The 18,660-nt window shown below is 32.3% G+C and overlaps 2 protein-coding genes and 1 long non-coding RNA gene across 3 annotated transcripts; all 3 read left to right on the forward strand.

The window, feature by feature from the left end:
* The first annotated feature begins 3,573 nt into the window (after nt 1-3,573).
* LOC125584445 lies at nt 3,574-5,618 on the forward strand. The gene is made up of 2 exons (XR_007321376.1): nt 3,574-5,222; nt 5,301-5,618. It is a non-coding gene; the product is annotated as an uncharacterized LOC125584445 (long non-coding RNA).
* Nucleotides 5,619-15,191: 9,573 nt separating this feature from the next.
* Nucleotides 15,192-15,770, forward strand: LOC125583213 (phenolic glucoside malonyltransferase 2-like). Its single transcript, XM_048749846.1, has one exon. The coding sequence runs from the start codon at nt 15,192-15,194 to the stop codon at nt 15,768-15,770; it is 579 nt and encodes a 192-aa protein (XP_048605803.1).
* Nucleotides 15,771-16,706: 936 nt separating this feature from the next.
* Nucleotides 16,707-17,472, forward strand: LOC106386118. Its single transcript, XM_013826006.3, has one exon. The coding sequence runs from the start codon at nt 16,805-16,807 to the stop codon at nt 17,324-17,326; it is 522 nt and encodes a 173-aa protein (XP_013681460.1). The 5' UTR covers nt 16,707-16,804; the 3' UTR covers nt 17,327-17,472.
* The last annotated feature ends 1,188 nt before the right edge of the window (nt 17,473-18,660 follow it).

Raw genomic sequence — 18,660 nt, forward strand, 5'->3', positions numbered from 1 at the left:
GGATTTTTAACAAAAGAATTGAATATATAAACATATAAATAATGAAAATATTTATTATAAACAAATGAACCGTTAAGCTATTTTAAAATAAATAAATTAAAAAGTATATTTTAAATTAGTATAAAATTTTGAAAAACTATTTTTCAATATATATTATTTTCTAAATATTATCATCACTAATAATACTATTTATTATAATATCAATATTAAAATAAATTTATGAAATAAGAATAATAATATTAATAATAATAATAGCATGAACTTTAAGCTAAAAATCTAATAATAGCAAAAAATTATATATGTTCAATCCAAATCATGGTTGTAATTTCAAACAAAATAAACTTAGAGACATTACTATAATTGTGGAATTGTAACCATAAATAGTAATATTTAAAATTTACAAAGCAAAGAAATCTGTACGTAACCAACTTGTCACGTCAGTTTTGAAACTCATTATTTTCCTTTTTATTTTTTGACAAAAGAATCAATTAATTTTGTAACTCAACTTCTAAACCATGAAATTTTGGTTGATGTTAGATTAAGTTTTGAGAGAGCAATTTTATAAAGGATTTAAGTCAAAGTTGTAGTAACTCAAACACAACACATGTTAAATCAAACTTAAAACCAAAAAGTTAAATTTTATACATGATTGGTAACAATTTTGAGTCATCAATAATTTTTACTCCTAACTCAAAGTAAATCAACTATACCACATCTCATCAATCAAAGCCTTAGTTTACAATAAAAAAAAAAAAAACTTCTCCCACTATATTATCTGTCGTACGTGGACCATATGAGAAACGTAGATATCCTAATCACATTAGCGAAAGGATAAAGCTTTAGTCTATACACCAACTTAGCTATCTAGATTTACACCCAAAAAAAACTTAGCTATCTAATAATGGTATCCACTATAAAGAATCGTTCCGCGTGTTCTAAATATCGGCTCAATTTATGCAAAAGCTGCTGGTTCCTTTGGTTTCTTGTTTAACTTAGGTCATCTTTATCCCACAAACCCACTAAAAGATTTCTTAAATTTTTTTTTTTTTACTTTTTATCTGAAAAAATAATAATAATTAAAAAACGCACCAATCGCGAGCCGTCACGTGTCGGTGAGATCCGCAAACAGTACAAAAAACCCACAATAAATGTCTCTTATTTTGCACACATAAAACCATCATTAACGGTAAAATCGTGTACACGGTTTCTTAGGTAAATTTGTTTATTTTTTTTTTGTCTTAAAAACAAAATTAAAAAAGAGACCAATCGCGGGCCGCCACGTGTCGGTGGAATCTGCAAACAGTGCAAAAACCACACAAAAGTCGATCCTTATTTGATAGTTTCGATAACCGATTCTAAGCCCATTTGTAGGGCCCACGTCGTAAAAACCCTTAAGCACTTTAAATCTGCGTTAATTATGCTCTAAGGCACAGTTTTTATGTAAACTGTGGGCTCCCCCTTAAGATACGCTCTACATACGAGCGATAATGACGCTCTTAGACTCTAATTTTCTTTTCTTTTGGTAATTGAGTTTGTGATGGAATCTCAAAGTAATAAAGCAAGAACATTAGACGTATTGCTTGTAGCTAGTAGGCCAACCTTCGAAGGAGAGCGGTCAAATTCGAGATTTTTTAAATATTTTTATCAAAAAAAATCATATTATTTAAATATTTTTATTCCGTTTACTACAAATTAAACCTTAAAACAGTAGATCATGTTTAAATTATCATATAATTATATAACCATTAGCTAGGTCGAAGCCTATATAACCAAATATTTTAAATGAATTGCTTAACAAAATTTCTATCTATACTATTAAAAATCATCCCCAAAAATCAAATTATAAAAAGTTGTTATACCATTTTATTAACTAATTTTTTTATCCTACCTTATATTTCTCTAACTAGGTAACATTCAATGCATTTAGTTAATCCTAACAATCTTTAATTAGTACTCGACTAAATTAGCTTTTAATTATTACTCGATTAACTGCGGTAGACCAAATTTATAGATCATGTTTTTGGAGGTAGACTAAGTGTACCAAATAATTATACATATGCACAAATCCAATATACTAAAATATCATCATCTCTAAACATGTCTCATGATGCATTCTAATATACCAAAACTATATTGTTCCTTTATCGAACTGTGGTTCTTAAAATCAAAAAGTTACATGCAAGATTTAATTCGGGCATTCAAGTATATTCTTTGGTATATTCAAATATTTAAGATTCGAAAAAGACCCAAAATGTCTAGAATAGATCTGAAACTCGAAAATACCTAAAATATTCAAATACCCAAAATTTTATCCAAAATCTAATCTAAGGACTCGAAACTACCAAAATATTTACCTGAATACCCGAATTATATTTCTGAAAATATGAAATTTTACTCTAAACTCGAAACCATAACCGCAAATTCTAACCTGAAACATAAAAAATATACATAATACTAAAATATACTATAATACTCAAATATAACTAACATATACAAGAAATTTTGGGTATTTCAAATATCTGATGGGATCTCGGATAGGACATAGACCCAAAATAAGACCCATCAGTCAATTTTTTTATCTAATAAATATTTTAATCTAGACTTGGCCGAACAGAGCCTATAATTTTTGATATGTTTTGTGAGAGTAAAATGCTCAAGCTTATGAAAAACTAACATGTATTTATATATTTTTAATTATATTTTAAAGAATAAATATGCGCTTTCAAGTACCGGTCAAAATCTAGTTAATGTTTAAAGTTAAATCTAAAATTCATTTTCAGTTAACAGCAACAAATATAAGATTGAACTATGATACTATTAGATGATTTTTTTTTTGAACTCGATACTATTAGATGAGTAAATGTATATCTAACAATACTAAAAGTTGCATATCCTCAATAGCTAAGCTATCCACGTGGGCAGAAAAAATCGACCAATCAGATGCAAAACTAATGCCATGTCAGCAATCGATATTTTTGCTTTACGATTGTGGTTTTCCTTTCCTCTTCCCGTCTTTTGCGTTCCTAAACGTCTTGATCCTTTCCCATTGATTGAAATGAAACAGAGTGAAAAGATCCAAGAGTTGTTTGATGTCGTGTTCAAAAAAATGGGACCTGGAAGTAGAGAAATCTCTTCGGAGCAACAATTTCATGTTGATTTTTGCCGTGTTCGTCTTCTCACGGGTAACTTTCCAGTAAATGTTCTATTCAATCCTTAGTTCTTTTGTTTGACAACTAAGCTTCCACATACCATAGACAGATAGGAAGAAGAGGAGCGTTTTGTGAGGGAGCTATTGAGGCAAAGAGGAAGCACAAAGGAGAAAAAGAACTTAGTTTATCTTTAAAGATTAGGTTCTCACTCTAAATCTAACCAATCAAACATCTCCACTTTGCGTTTTTGGACTTGGTTATTAGCAAATATTTGAGAATATTCTGATTTATGGTACCAAATGTAATGTTTGGTGATCTTGATGTCTTCTATAATAGGTTTCAACACACCGAGCTGCTCTCAAGTGTAATCAGAAGTTGCTTTCTCATCTATCAATGATTATTTGACAAAAGAGCATCCCCAATTCTTCATATATCAATTATCACGGTACTCAAGTACATCCACATTGGTATTTCATTTTCTTTTGGTCTCTGACTTTACCTTTTTCATCATTCAATCTCTTTATGTGTATATAATATATGTCTAGAGATCACTGACTTCCACAGATTATAGCGTATGGCAGATTGTCTTTTAAACCTTAACTTTTACTCAGCTACTTAGCCCACTGATGTAGTATATTGGCTTCTTGCCGTTTCCTAATATCTCACTTAGTTTTGACCTTTTGAATTTTAGTCCCATCGAGATTTCTAGAGATTTTAGTCTGTTTAATAATTTATGTACCTCAGTTGTTGCACTTGCAGCTAATGTCTATCACAGAGATCTGAAGCCAAAGAACAAACTGGCAAATGAAAACTGTAAAATCAAGATTTGTGATTTTGGATTAGGAAGGGGTTTCATTAGTGATAGCCCCACATAAATCTTTTGAACGGTATGGTGAACAAGATGTCTCTCTAAGAGTCTTTCTCTTCTCCTCAAGTAAGTTTGTATATTCTCAAACCTTATTCTCTATTAAATTTACTGAACTATGTTGCTATTAGATAGTATACAGCTCCACTACTTTGTGGATGTTTCCGTTCCAAGTTGCTTCTCTATAAAGCCTTTCTTTCAATTTTTGTATTACTGCCAACTAATTTTGGTGGATTTGGATTTGTAGTATACACCCGCCATTGATATATGGAGTATAGGCTGCATCTTTTCCGGAGTATTAGTGAGAAATCCACTTTCCCTGGAAAGAATGTGGTTCACCAGATGGATCTTATGACTGATCTGCTGGGGAAACCTTCCATGGACACCATCGCCCGGGTACTGATCTTCTTAGACATAAGGTTTTGAGGTTCTGCAAAATCGTAAAAGCATGGACCAATGACGAGTACCCTGATTTTACAATATTATACATGTAAGGAATGAGAAGGCAAGGTGGTACTTAACAAGCGTAGACATCTCAAGCGCAGAGTAGACCTCTCATGAAACAGAGTCTCTCAAAGGAAGGAAACATGAGGAGATCAAATTAGGATTAGACCTCTCTTCTTTCATAGTGCAGGCATATCAAGCGCAATTCTTCATAGTTCATACTAAAGACAAAATATTTGCAGAGATTTCTGAATCGTTGGACGTGAACTGTCGTATTACATATAAGGATCAAGAGGCATGGCGGAAACGTCCGCTTTCTCTGGTTAAGATTAAGACAACATGGGATATACTTGGCGCGAAGCTTACATGGAGAGAATCGAAACGGACGGTGGTTATTCGTTCTTATTCTTGGATCTCTAAAGAAAGAAGAAACATCCTTTTTTTATTTAATCCCAAGTTCACAACTTCTTATCAGATCTGTGAAAGCGGTGGGAAAGTGGGTTTGGTGGTTAAGGGCAAGAGAGTCTGTTTTGGTACTATCTTCAGTTCGTTCCTCTGTTCGAGGTTTACACTCTTGCAGGAATGGTGTTCTCGCCAAACTCGAGAGGTATCACGATTTGGGACCTTGGTTCTATCGTGGTATTAATAATTCCGGGCTTGGTGGTTCTTCCATGATGTTGTCCTCGGTCTGTGTCAGGCCAAACTGGTTCCGTCATCACTGTCTTTTTGAATCACAAGGCAACTTTCTACTTGAACTCTTTAAGGTAACACAAAACTCTGAATCTGATGACTAATTGACGCTACTTTTCTGTGCTCACTTTCATAGATACGGCTTTTCTTAGATGTCATGGAGTTTATTAAAGTAAGCTGAGGCTGCTTCAACACAAAATGGAGAACTTTAACAAGACACATATTACGATTGTAGCATAGAGGGAAACACATCAACTTGGCAATTGAGCAATTTAAAGCACTGTAAGAATGACATGTTCCTACATCTTATAGTCAATTTCAGTATGTTTTTCAGTGTCCGGACTTATAGTATTATAGGGAGTTTAGCTTGTGCTCACTTACAAATGAAAAACATACATGTTTGGGTTGTTTTCTTCGGGTCTTAATGATGTCTCTCATCACTGTTTTTGATATTAAGATGATCCTTTTTTTATTTGTTTGTCCCTGAGACATTTGCATATTTGGAATGAGAGTGTTGGGGGCAGTAATAGCGATAGCAACAACATGGAGGGGTTACTCGAGCAGAGATCTAGGTCTTAAGGATTTTGAGTGGGTCATACCGTCATACCCATCCTTTCTGGTATCATAGAGCGGATCAAAATGACTCGACAAGTGATTGCTGAAGCCAAAAATCCGGTTACCAGTATGGTGCTTGAGAGATGCAAGATGACATTCCAGGGTCTAATGCTTACATTACTGGACTAATTATTATTGGTGGAGTGACTATGTTTCCTTCTACTCTCTAGGTCACAAAATAAATATTGGATCTTCAAGAAGTTTATGTTGGTGATGTTTTGAAGTCTTTTGGTGATTTTTTTGTTCGAGGGAAGGTTAACAAGACCTTGATAAGGACGATGGTGATTGCATTGAAGGATCTGTATACAGAGTTTGTTTTGAATTATTCAAATAGATCAATTAGCTGTTATCTGTTTCTTTAATAGGAGCTTTCAAGTGCTTCTGCCATTGCCGCTGCTTTGTATTGGGAGAAGAATCATGTAGATTAGTTGAGAGAGATATATACATGCTAAATTGTTATGGCTTTAATTTTGTTCTTTTTTTTGGAATGTAATGTATAGTGTGCATGGTGTCTATGTTGTACTGTATGGTTTTCAATTCTTTGAGGAAACCTTGTAAAAGTGTTTGGTGTTTAATTGTTTTCAAAAACGAAAACATATTCTAAAATGTAGAAAGCTGCATCAAATTACAATAAATCATGTTTCAGTATAAGTCATGTTCCGAGTCAGAGAGTGTGGCTAACGATGTAATCAATGTATCTGTGTAGTCAAGGATTATGCAACAACTGCTTTCACGTTGCTACTTCAGAGATGTAACAACATATGACATGAGAAGAGAGACACAAACAAGAACATAAGACAATGAGAAGAGAGACAGAATCATGGATGCATTCTATTAAAGACGGGTTAAGTTCAGTTAACCTATATATATATACACATAATCTTTTGTACTACCAAGACTCCATATCAATTTTTTGAATAGTTATTATTTTCCATCTATTTTTAGTACTTTATATTATGTAATACCAAAAAAGTTCACAAACATCATATCAATAATATTGTTTACTAAGTTATTTAACATAATCGTGGACTCTAAATAGCATGAATATAAAACATTTGTTTTCAGTACTACACAGAAAATAAATTTACTTTAAGAAATATTAGATGTATAAATTATTGTTTAGGAATAGAAACTTATTTCAGTTAATTAATATTTTAAAATAGGTTCCCAAAAAGTTGTACCATGATGTAGTTTTCGAATTAAAAATATCTGGAGTGTATTTTCTAAACAAGGACAAATAATTAATAAAATTATTAATTTTAAATGTTTAATTACTATCTTGAATGAAAATATTTTTCACTGATTCTCGGAAAAATTGCAAAATTTACTATAAGATTCACAAAAGAATTGATATTAATATGTACTATTACCAAGATGAAAATATATTATTTCCAATTTCACTTAACTGAGCGCACAATTTAAAAAGGAAAAAATATTTTTAAAGTTATAAGAAATTTATCGAACCAATTTCAATCAACAACTACAATGTTCACATTTTCAATTTGGTCAAAAAAATATTTATGTTCTGTCTAATAAGAGAATGGGAGAATAAAGAGAAATTTCTTTAAATACATTAAGTTGGATATAATTTTTAAAAATACATTCAATTAAAAATAATATAATATTTAGATTTATGCCTTAGTGATCATCGTTAAAGATTTAATATCTAAGGAGTGGGATTAGGTTTATGTTGGATTATGTTACTCAATAAATAGATTAAAGAATATGTAAAGTTAAATATCATATTTAAAAATAGAGAGTTAAATTCTGTAAATATTAGTGTTTTATTCGAATTTTACTATAGATACATGTATACTTTAGAAAAAAATGATTCTATAAATTAGCTGGTTCATATACTAATAGTTGTACTTTAAAAAAATCTAAACTCTTTCTGATTATATATTTATTAGATTATATAATTTGTAATATAAAACAAAATATTTAATAAATATAGTTTTACTATAATTATTCTTAAAATTTAATGAAAATAAACCCACGCGTAGCGTGGATCAAATTTCTAGTTCTCATAAAAGATGGGAGAGACGCATATAGATCTAAACAATATCCAAAATCCTAAGTGTCTGACTCAAATCTCATTTGGAATACAAATATCTGGAATTAAACCAGTATTTGCATTCATACAGATGAATCCAATTAATTAGATTTGTGATAGTGAAATTTTTAATATTTCATTTGCTTATGGATGAGAACTGATTTATGGATATTAAAAACTTTCGTATTCATTAATAAAAGGCACCGGCTCGTTCAAGTACATGCACATATAGATTCTTCTGCTCCGTACGTAAGTTCCTACAGATTTTCTTAGATACTCAAATCAAAACGTACATGAATAAAAGTTTATTTGTTGTGTTAAATTAAAATCACATTCAAGGAAGTTTCAAATAATATTAAGGTTTAGTAGTTTTACTAAGGATAAGTCTTAATAAATTTGAACTCCTCAATCATCAATCATATATAGTATATATTAGCCATGATAATGCATATCGTTACCATCTAAACCTGCTGATCATAGCAAAATCTACTTACACAAAGCCTTTGGAATCTTGTACACAATTATTCTTTTTTTTTCTTTTCTTTTTGCTAAGAATCTAACATTGAACAAGTACTCTATTGTATGATACTCTAAACTTTATATATCAGAAATTATTGATATATGCATATACTGTTCAGCCAAATCAAGACCGAAACAATAATAGCTGATACCTTTTATTATGACCCATTATCAGGAAGGATTCTTAAGCGATAATAACTAATTAAAGATAGAGGGGCCAAGACAACCTTGCATGATGATGAAACTTTTGATTCTAAATTTATATGAATTTTATAAGATGGGAAGTTTCATCGTAATGACAAGTATGAGCTTTTTTCAATGAATCTAAAGAACAAAACAAGAAATTATTGGACAAAAAGGAGTCCCACTATTGGGTCAAAAAATAATAAACACGACCCAAGACAATCATATTCCATATCGTATGAATCATATCTTCTAGCTTTAATAACAATACAACAAAATTAAGATTTGAGCATATGAATATTTTCCCCCAAGTACTTTGAGTCCATGTCGTTTTGACGCTTGGTGTTTTTGCTTGTTCCATCTTTTAAATAAATTGGAATAGCTTAACACTTTCATATCAAGATCAAGATCAAGATTTTCAGTTAATTAGTATATATATTTCTTTTTTACGATACACAAACTTCAACTCTCAGATCAACACCAAGTGATGTTAAGTTAAACCGTTAGTTTTTTGTTCTCTTCGTCATTTTTAATTTCTCCCGTTTATCACAAGTACAAAGTTTGATCATTCTTTATTGATGGAAAAAGAATAACAATTACATAAACAGAATAATGTGGAGAGTATTTCATTAATAAGTAGTTAGGTAAATGTCTCAAAGGAAAAAAAACACACTTTCTAGCATAAAATATGATCCATAATCGACTAATCTACCAAAATCTGTTGATATTAGTTAATTAACACCATGTTTTAAAATGCAACTGATAGTTATTATAGTTCAGTCTAATCAAATGGTTATCTATGTTAGACGTCCCAAAAATATATTGTTGTAACATAATTTCCGTGATGTTTTATTGACATTTCTGTAATGTTCATATTGATTAGAAAAATTAATTATGGTGTAAAATATATTTACGTCGTATTTGGGCGGGTATAATCGAAGAATTGCATATTCCAGTATAATTCTCAAGTGTGTAGATTCTAGTTAATTATTCATGTTTGCGTGGTCAGATTAGGAAAATGTTGTTAAGTATTGCTAAATATATTAAGTTCTCTGTATCACGTGTGTTACCTGGAGAATTTGAACTGGATAATCTGAAATACAGGGACGCGCCCATGAGTGCTACTTGGTTTTGACTAAATTTATTAAGATGATTAATTATTCTGATGTGAATACAAATTCGAGAAATAGTTTATAATCTGCTCAAATACAACCAAAAGGGTACATATGGACATGTTAAACGGCAGCTTTCACGTTTTCGATCCATATAAAAGTATTAAAATATCTGAATAAATTGAATCTTAACCAAATTCATAACATAGCTAAGAAATTAATGACATACTTGTAGCACGTAAAATTTGCAAACGGGACTAAAACTCTTTTCTACTGAAAACTTAGAACTATTATGAGGCAAACACAAAAAACAAACCATCTTTAATTCAAAACTGGTAACACCTATAAGGCTATAACCAATCAACTATAATATTGTCTCTCTAATGATATGTGTAATTTGATGGTTTAATATACTGATGTAAAACGATATTATAAGAAAATTTTTTGGAAGTCCAATAAAGCGTTCTTTCGCTGTGAGCCAAAGAGGTGATGATATTGGTTCAATCTTCTCATTTTATGGGCTGAGACGGTGAGAGCAGAGCATCCATGAAGCTTCACACAAAAGCATGGAGCATGTGACGTCCCTCTTTCTTCTACATATACAAACATTTTTGCGAACACATGTTTATTTTAAATTATATACACAAAATAAAAACAATCACACGTAATTACGACACAAGTATCTATAAAAGAGAACAAAGACATTATTGTGTACAAAAAAATATAATACGTAGATTATGAGTGTATTGCGACTAACTAGCATTACTTCGACAGTCCAGCTTAATCACATCGCTTAGTCGTAACTCCTTTGCTTTTCGTATTCTATGCGGTTTTCTCCAACTCTAGCTAATCTCAGGTTTTGACTTCGCTATGAACTCTATAGATTGATCCACAAAGAGATTGTACCTACTTCAGTGATTCCTTCAGACGTGTCAATGGGGCACCCCATAGTGACTAGGATGGATATCTCGTATCCGAAAATTAGAGCACCTCCAACGGGATTTCTACCCATTGGAATTCTAAATTTGTCATATATGTATATATTGTATATGTGTATATAGTTGTGAGGTCCATTATTTTGGGAAGAACCCCTCTTAAAGTCTCTTAAAGCAAACTCCACAACTACATACACATATACAATATATACTTATACATATATGACAAGTTTAGAACTCTATGGGTAGAATTCCCATTGGATGTGCTTTAACGCTTTTATTTTGATTGTTATTTTTTAGATGACTTAATATTTTACAATATACATCTGGTCATTTTCGAATGAGCGAGAGAGATAGTATGCTAAATAGAATTACATATATTTTTTAGTTTTCTCTTCTTATTCGTATAGAGTTGTAAACATCCCCTATATATTAATCTTGGAGCATTACAACATGTTTTCGTAGCCACGTGTCATCACGAGAATTATTCTTAGAATTGTTAGAAAAATAAGTTGGTCCATATAAACATATACTATGATTTTTATTAAACTAAGTATCAAATTAATTAGTAGTGTACAGAAGAATATTTTTCCTTTCCTAAAATAAAAGCTACGGAATTACCTAGTATGGTTAACATATATATGACAAATAATGATTATGAATCATACATATTTGATAACAATTTTTCTAACCTCTATTTTTTTTTGTTTAATTTTATAATATTAAAAGAAATTAAACAATCACATTAAGAATATAATAAAAAAAATTTAGATTTTTTCTTATATGTTATATTTAAAATTTTTAAAAACGACTATAAATTACTAAAAAATGGTAAAAGTCCTACATTGAAATTTTTTATGATCAATGGTTTAACTTTTTTTTTGTTCAAACAAGATATAAATGATCATATATCGTAGGAGTGGGCGTTCAGATACATGTTCGGGTTCGTATCGGGTATTTCAGTATAAAGGTATAGAACCCGTTCGAGTATTTCTACACTTCAAGTCGGGTTCGGGTATTTTATGTTCAGGTTCGGATATTTAAATTTTGAAAAATATATTTTAACTTAAGTGGCTTTCTAATTTTTAAAAGATTAAACTATTAATAGGTTTGGAGATAAAACTTTTAAAATAGAAAGAAACTAATTTAGTTGTTGTTTTGAAATTTTAGATGCAATTTTTGTTAATGCAAGAAACAAGAGCTTAATATGTATTTTAAGTGAGTAGCAAATGATTTTGTCCATAATTATATATATATTATCTAACTTTGAGCAATAAGCATCATTAATATAAATATTTTAAATAAAATAAGAGAAGTAAACTAGAAATACATGATTAAGTATACTTATGTTTGGTTATCTTCGGATATCTATTCGGGTTCAGATATTACCCGTTCGGATTCAGATATTACCTGAACTGGTGAAATAAGTAATTTGTTTTGTTGTTCTAGAATTAGATTATTTTTTGACAGAACTGGTGAATATATACTAGATAGACATTTATATTTCGAGTCTGCACTTATAATCTATAACAACTTGATATATTATATTTGAACACTAACCTGTTAATATAAATTGTCCGTGATTTTTTTTCAAAATTCTGATTCTTAGATATGTATCTAGAGTAAAACTAATTTTTACATATGTCCATTTTTTAAAATTGACACTTATGTAATTCATCGAATTCATAGAAGAAGTTAAAAAAGAAACTTAACTCATATCAATGAAACAAAGACGAGAACGAAAGCACAATTTTATAGAGGTAGAAAATGAAATCACTTATGTAGAGTCAATAGTAAACAAATCGAGAGCTAAAAATGTAATCCCTTTCGTCATTATACAATCGATGTTGCCTATTTGGTTTCGGTGATTTGTGTCAGCCGCAAAACTTAATTTCTTTTTGTGCATATGAAGTATTAAAAATAATAATGAGAAGTAATACGTTAACTCTTCAACAACGATGATATATTTAAGAGACCAACATTTGTATTCGTCATTTTATAATCGATAAAGATTGTAATGTTGCAAAATATTAAAACTATTTAATAAACAAACATTATTATAAAAACTCACCACGCGCATATGCGCGGATTATAATAAAAACTAAATTATTTGTATGGTTAATAAAAGTTATAAAAAAATTTATAGCTGAAAATAATTTACCTCAATTGATTTGTATCTAATCTAGCTCGTACACAATATTAATATACTCGATCAAACATATCTTTACTATCTGGGTACCTTCTACCATAATATAGGATATAAACAATACTTATATTTATCTCGACTACAGTTGACAAAAAAAAATATTTATCTCCAGTACAGTTGACAAAAAAAATATTTATCTCGAGTACCATTTACTGTTTGGGTTAAAAGTTGTAAGTAAATATTAATATCTAGTCTTGTAGCATTAAGTGTGTTCTATCCGAGACCAACCAGATTAATCATTTTCGTCTAAGGCTTCTTTTGTTCAATATTGTGTATCAAAATACAATATCATAACAGTTGATATAGTACATTGCATCAATAAAGCCAAAACAAACTTTTGAAAAAAATAATCTAACCTGACATAATTCAATTACAAGAGAAATGAATGATGAAATTCAGATCGAATATTGGTTGGACGATGACAATATGTTGCTATCAACCGGATTAATGGTAAGACATATATCAAAAATAAAAATAAAAATAAAATGGAAAATTATACTAAGAAGGATAATATCAATTAATAGCGAAGGAATAGCATTCGGTGGATTTTTACTACAAAACTACTTCAGCTTGTCGTACAACGCATGCATTCAGCATAATTTCCATAGTTTATATCAACCGTAAGAGTTCAGCTGACCGATTTCAGCCTGTAGTGACTATTATTAGTCCGTAATCAAATTGCATTTACTATAATTACAAAAATTAGAGCCGTCGTTTGACCCAAAAAACACATGAAAATAATAGTGTTAGCTAAACACAACTTAATTGCTGGTTGCCTGGTTGGCATGTTGTGAAAGTTGACAATTAACCACATATTGACCGACCCGACCCAAAATCTAAATTTTCACTTAAAATATAAAAGAAGTTGAATAGTGCACATGATTCTCAAGTTCAAACCATACATAAACGATCTTATTTAAACTTGTAGTACATAAAGTCATATCATCAAGCAGAAACAGTAACGAGCCATGTCAATAGGCAACCAGGAACCTAAACGAGTTTACGCCAACTCCAATAAATTGTCGGATTCTTATGGTGTGACACGTGGCTGGAAGCATATTAAGCCACGTCGTTCTCATTACACTTCTTTCTTACTGCTATTCCTACATTCCCTACTCCCTAGTTATGTTCCGTGGACTATCAGCACTCAGCTAAGGCCACACCTCCTTCTACATGTATTTATATCTTTATTACTTTTTGGACAACTTAAATATATTACTATAATTTAATTTTTTGTGGTATTAAACCTATACGTAAACCAAACCTGACAAATTTCATAAAAACCGAAAAATGGAACACTACTTTTCTGGTGACAAATAAAAAATCTTATGATTTAGGACAAGGTTAACCTAACCTAGAAGAAACATGAGACATAGAAGTTCAATAGACCAAGATTGCGCAGTGACATTATCATCAATGGTTTAATCAGCTTAATTAGACTCGAAGTTTTTGTATGATAATAATCCAATCGTTACTTTACGAGTTTACTGAATTGTTGATTCCAAGAGATACTACTGATAAAACCGAGAACTAAGATGGGGAATATACTATCTAATTGCCCAAAAATCATGTTTAAAATCTATACAACTTGTTTTCACCGAGCTCACACATTAATAAAATATGATAAGCTTGTGCTTTACGTTTGTACCTAAAAACTAATGTTAAGCTTCGTTTTACACCTCTTGTACTCGAAAAATAAGTTTATATAAGATGTTTCTTATCGATTAACGGTCTATTATATTGGTTAATTAATGTTTATATTGTTTCTTGCTAATGTGGATATGTGCTCAGGTTAAACCGATTACTGACATCTATCAACACAATAAAATCAATTTAAAACAACAACTTGATATTTATTTACTTAATTATGTTATATATTCTTTCCTTACTCCCACCTTCACTTTTGATTATGCAAATGCCTCTACATAGAAACAATAAAGAGAAATAGGCCAAAAAAACACTGAACTTTTCGGGAATTGCCAAAAGAAACCTGTACTCGAGCCTGACCAAAAAAAGCCTGAACTTTTGTTGACTTTTCGGGTTTATTAAGAAACTTACGGTTGACTGACCAGATTAACACACCGTTAACCGACAGTTAAGACAGTGTTAACTCACCGTTAATTGCTGCCGTTTAATGAAACTACGTCGTTTCATTATGTTGTTTTGTTAAACACAAAATCTCAAGACGACGTCGTTTTGCGTAATTAAAATTGTTGTTGGCTGGACTCGAACCCGTGCACTCGTGGTCTTAAGGGGGTTTTGCCACTGAGCTAGTGGAACTTTCGTTAGATTATCACACATGTTTATTTTTATTGATCAAAAGATGTGTTTGATTTCAATCCGACAAAGTGATCCCGGGCCAAGGATTCTCCATCGGCGTCGCCGCACACCACGCCGTTTTAGACGGAAAAACGTCAACCATGTTCGTCAAAGCATGGGCTCACACGTGCAAACAAGAGAACAAAGTCGTCGCCCCTCTACCGGAGGCTCTAACTCCGTCTCTCGATCGGTCGTTGATCAAAGATACAACCGGACTCGATGAACAGATGCTCAACATCGTGAGATCTCTGAACGACGGCGGCAGAATCGCCGGGAGCATAAGAAACCTGAGTTCTATTCCCGCCTGGGATCGAGGAGACGACGGCGTCTTCGCCACGCTCGTGCTGTCGCGCGGCGACGTCGAGAAGCTCCGGGAGCGAGTCAAGAACGAGTCGCCAGATCCGAGTGAGCTTCTTCACCTGTCGACTTTGGTCGTCGCCTACGCTTACGTGTGGACGTGCCTCGTGAAGGCGCGCGGAGGAGACATGGAGAGGCCCGTGAGTCTCCTCTTCGTCGCGGATTTCAGAGAGCGGCTCCATCCGCCGCTTCCGGCGACTTACTTCGGGAACTGCATGTTTCTAGTGGACAAACGACGTCGTTTGTCTTTAATCCGACAAAGTGATGAAACGACGTCGTATAGTTTAACACCCAAAATTAACGTCCGCTTATTTAACAGTTAACTCGGTTAACGGTGTGTTAATATGGTCAGTCAACCGTAAGTTTCTTAATAAACCCGAAAAGTCAACAAAAGTTCCGGATTTTATTGGCTAGCCCATATGTCCAGGTTTCTTATGGCAATTCCCGAAAAGTTCAGTGTTTTTTTGGCCGATTTCTCAAACAATAAAGGTAAAGTAGTAGTCATTACGCAACTTGGTAAACCAAAACCAAAACCGCAAACAAGTCTGCTTGCAATGTATACGTAATACCATGGCCGCAAAAAGTACTTACTCTATTTAGCTCAAGTCGTGACCACTTCAATATTCTTCTTTATCATAAAGCAGGATGTTAAATAATGTTGACATCAAGTTAGTAGATTGATAATTTTATCTGTTCAAAATACATTCATAGATCATAATATTCACAAAAAACAGGTGTGCTCATATCCATTAGTAATATACGGTGGTAAGACAAGCTACTACAAGTATTTTTAATTGACCGAGATTTCTTGCAAGTATATAGGTCTTATACTCTTTTTTTTTTGTAACACCGACTATCTTTTATCCTGGATTTTGTAGAGTAGGTAAAACACACACACACATTATATTTATATGACTGTTACTGCTATAAGACCAGAGTACTATAAATTATACAGAGCATAGTGTATGTACTTTTTTATACTATACACGAAAGCAGTTCTATTTAAGATTGAATGTAATCGAACAAAAGAAAAATAAGAGAAGAAAGTCATAGTAGTTAAGTTAAGTTCCTGACATGGTAAGTATAGTGGGTAATATCTAAACATCACAAAGCTGTCATCCTCCCCACCACTTATACAGCCTGTCATCACTCTTCTACTGGTCTACAACACGACAATGTCCTACGTGGCTTCCAATTTTTTTTGTAACACGAACTCTTCTTGTCTATTTATAACACAAATCTCCCCTTCGTTTTCCACATTATTATTTCCACTCAATAATCCATTCTTCCACCGGAAACGAGTCACGACTCACGAGTCAACTCAACAAGTTACTAAGAATCTTATTAACACTTACATATGGGTATATGCAGTTCAAGCGAGTCGACACAAGTCGCGACGTCGAAACTGATATTGCAAGACGGGAAGATGATGGAGTTTGCGAACCCCGTAAAAGTCGGATACGTTTTGCAAAAGTATCCCATGTGTTTTATCTGTAACTCAGACGATATGGACTTCGACGACGCCGTTTCAGCTATTAGCGCCGACGAGGAGCTTCAGCTTGGTCAGATATACTTCGCTCTTCCTCTTCGTTGGCTTCGGGAGCCACTTAAAGCGGAGGAGATGGCTGCATTGGCCGTTAAAGCTAGCTCTGCTCTCATGAGAAGCGGTGGTGGTGGTGGAGGAAGTTGTCGCCGGAAGTGTATTAATCCTATTGTCGTCTCTGATAAATATCGTCTTCAAGTTGGCTCCGGTGATGATACGGTGGGATCAGGTCGGGTAAGGAGGAAAGGGAGAAACGTTGACGGTGGTGGTGGTAGCACTAGTAGTGGCCGGCGGAGGAAATGTTACGCGGCTGAGTTGAGTACGATAGAAGAGTGAAGGGTAGTTTTGGAATTTGTGGATAGTTGTAACTATGTTGGGGTATTTTAGTCATTTAATTAAGAAGCAATTTGCAAATTAGCATGTTCGGAAAATTCTATTTTGGGATTTTAGTAGTTAGACCATCATTAATAATTTAATATCAAGGAGATCTTTTTACAATTAAAATAGAAAAAGAATTACAAAACGACAGACAAATTACTCAAAAAAACAATAGAAATTCTAATAATATTTTTAGTTTATTTTTTACATTTATATGTTAATTAAATTATTCAATAATAATAATAATAATTATGTTTTATGGTTAGTGTGCTTAGTAGTACATCTCTCATTGGGTTGTGGCATTTGTCGAATAAAATTCAAATGATTAGTATTGTTTTGGTAAAAAAAAGTAGATCATCATATTAAACAATACTCCAATAATCTCATGTCATCTTTTGGATATACGGAGATATACATGTCATGTGACTGGTTTCAATAATATCTCGTAACGCGGTACTGGATCGCAGTATAAATTAAAACGAAAACAGTTTCTCAGCTACACCATGTATACTATAATATGGTGCAAACCATCCAGAGTATAGAAATGTATCTATAAATACATGATGTATATGATAATACATGCCACATATACGACGTTAATAAAAACATGGAGCAAACATCATAACGAAGTCTAATTGATTTTAGCTTTAAAAATTGGAGTCAGAGCGTAATTTATTAAAGTTAAACTTCGACCAAATCGATTTCATTTAGGGTTCATCGTTTTAAAACAGAAAGAGAAACAGAGAAAAAGAGACAGAAACAGAGACAGAGAGAAAATGAGATGGAATTAGTAAAAGATGTAACAATAAGGGAAAGGGCAAAGCAAATGAAAGCAATGTGCTTTGTTACTGTGTGTTGCTAGCGAAGATATCTCAAGCTTGGACAGACAAAAATCCGGGTCGAAGGTTCTATGGGTGTGAAAAATTCAAGGTATAAGCTAATTGTGAACCATGTATGGTATAGTCATAGAGTTCTTTGGGAAGTTTTTAATTTTGTGTTTGTGTTAGAGTGGAGGTGATTGCTGGTTTTTCAATGGTTCGATGAGGGAGAAGCTTTTGGATGGCAAAAGAAAGCTTTGATTGAAGCTAGAAACGAAATTCGCCAGAAGGACAAGACTATTATGGGTTTGAAGAAGACCATTTCGAAGCTTCAAAGTGATTTGGCCAAAAAATGCTGGAAGTGGAAGAAAACATCATTAACGTCTTTCTCAAGCTCTGAAGACATGCTCATTATCTTTAAAATTTTTTGTAATGTTGTTATTGTAATGCTTAACTATGTAATGGTTTGGAAAT

This window comes from Brassica napus, chromosome C3, assembly GCF_020379485.1.
Source record: "Brassica napus cultivar Da-Ae chromosome C3, Da-Ae, whole genome shotgun sequence".
NCBI classification, from domain to species: domain Eukaryota; kingdom Viridiplantae; phylum Streptophyta; class Magnoliopsida; order Brassicales; family Brassicaceae; genus Brassica; species Brassica napus.

Excerpts from the sequence above, each read along its gene's own strand:
- LOC125583213 (XM_048749846.1), top strand. The coding sequence starts at position 15,192 with ATGTTCGTCAAAGCATGGGCTCACACGTGCAAACAAGAGAACAAAGTC.
- LOC106386118 (XM_013826006.3), top strand. The coding sequence starts at position 16,805 with ATGGGTATATGCAGTTCAAGCGAGTCGACACAAGTCGCGACGTCGAAA.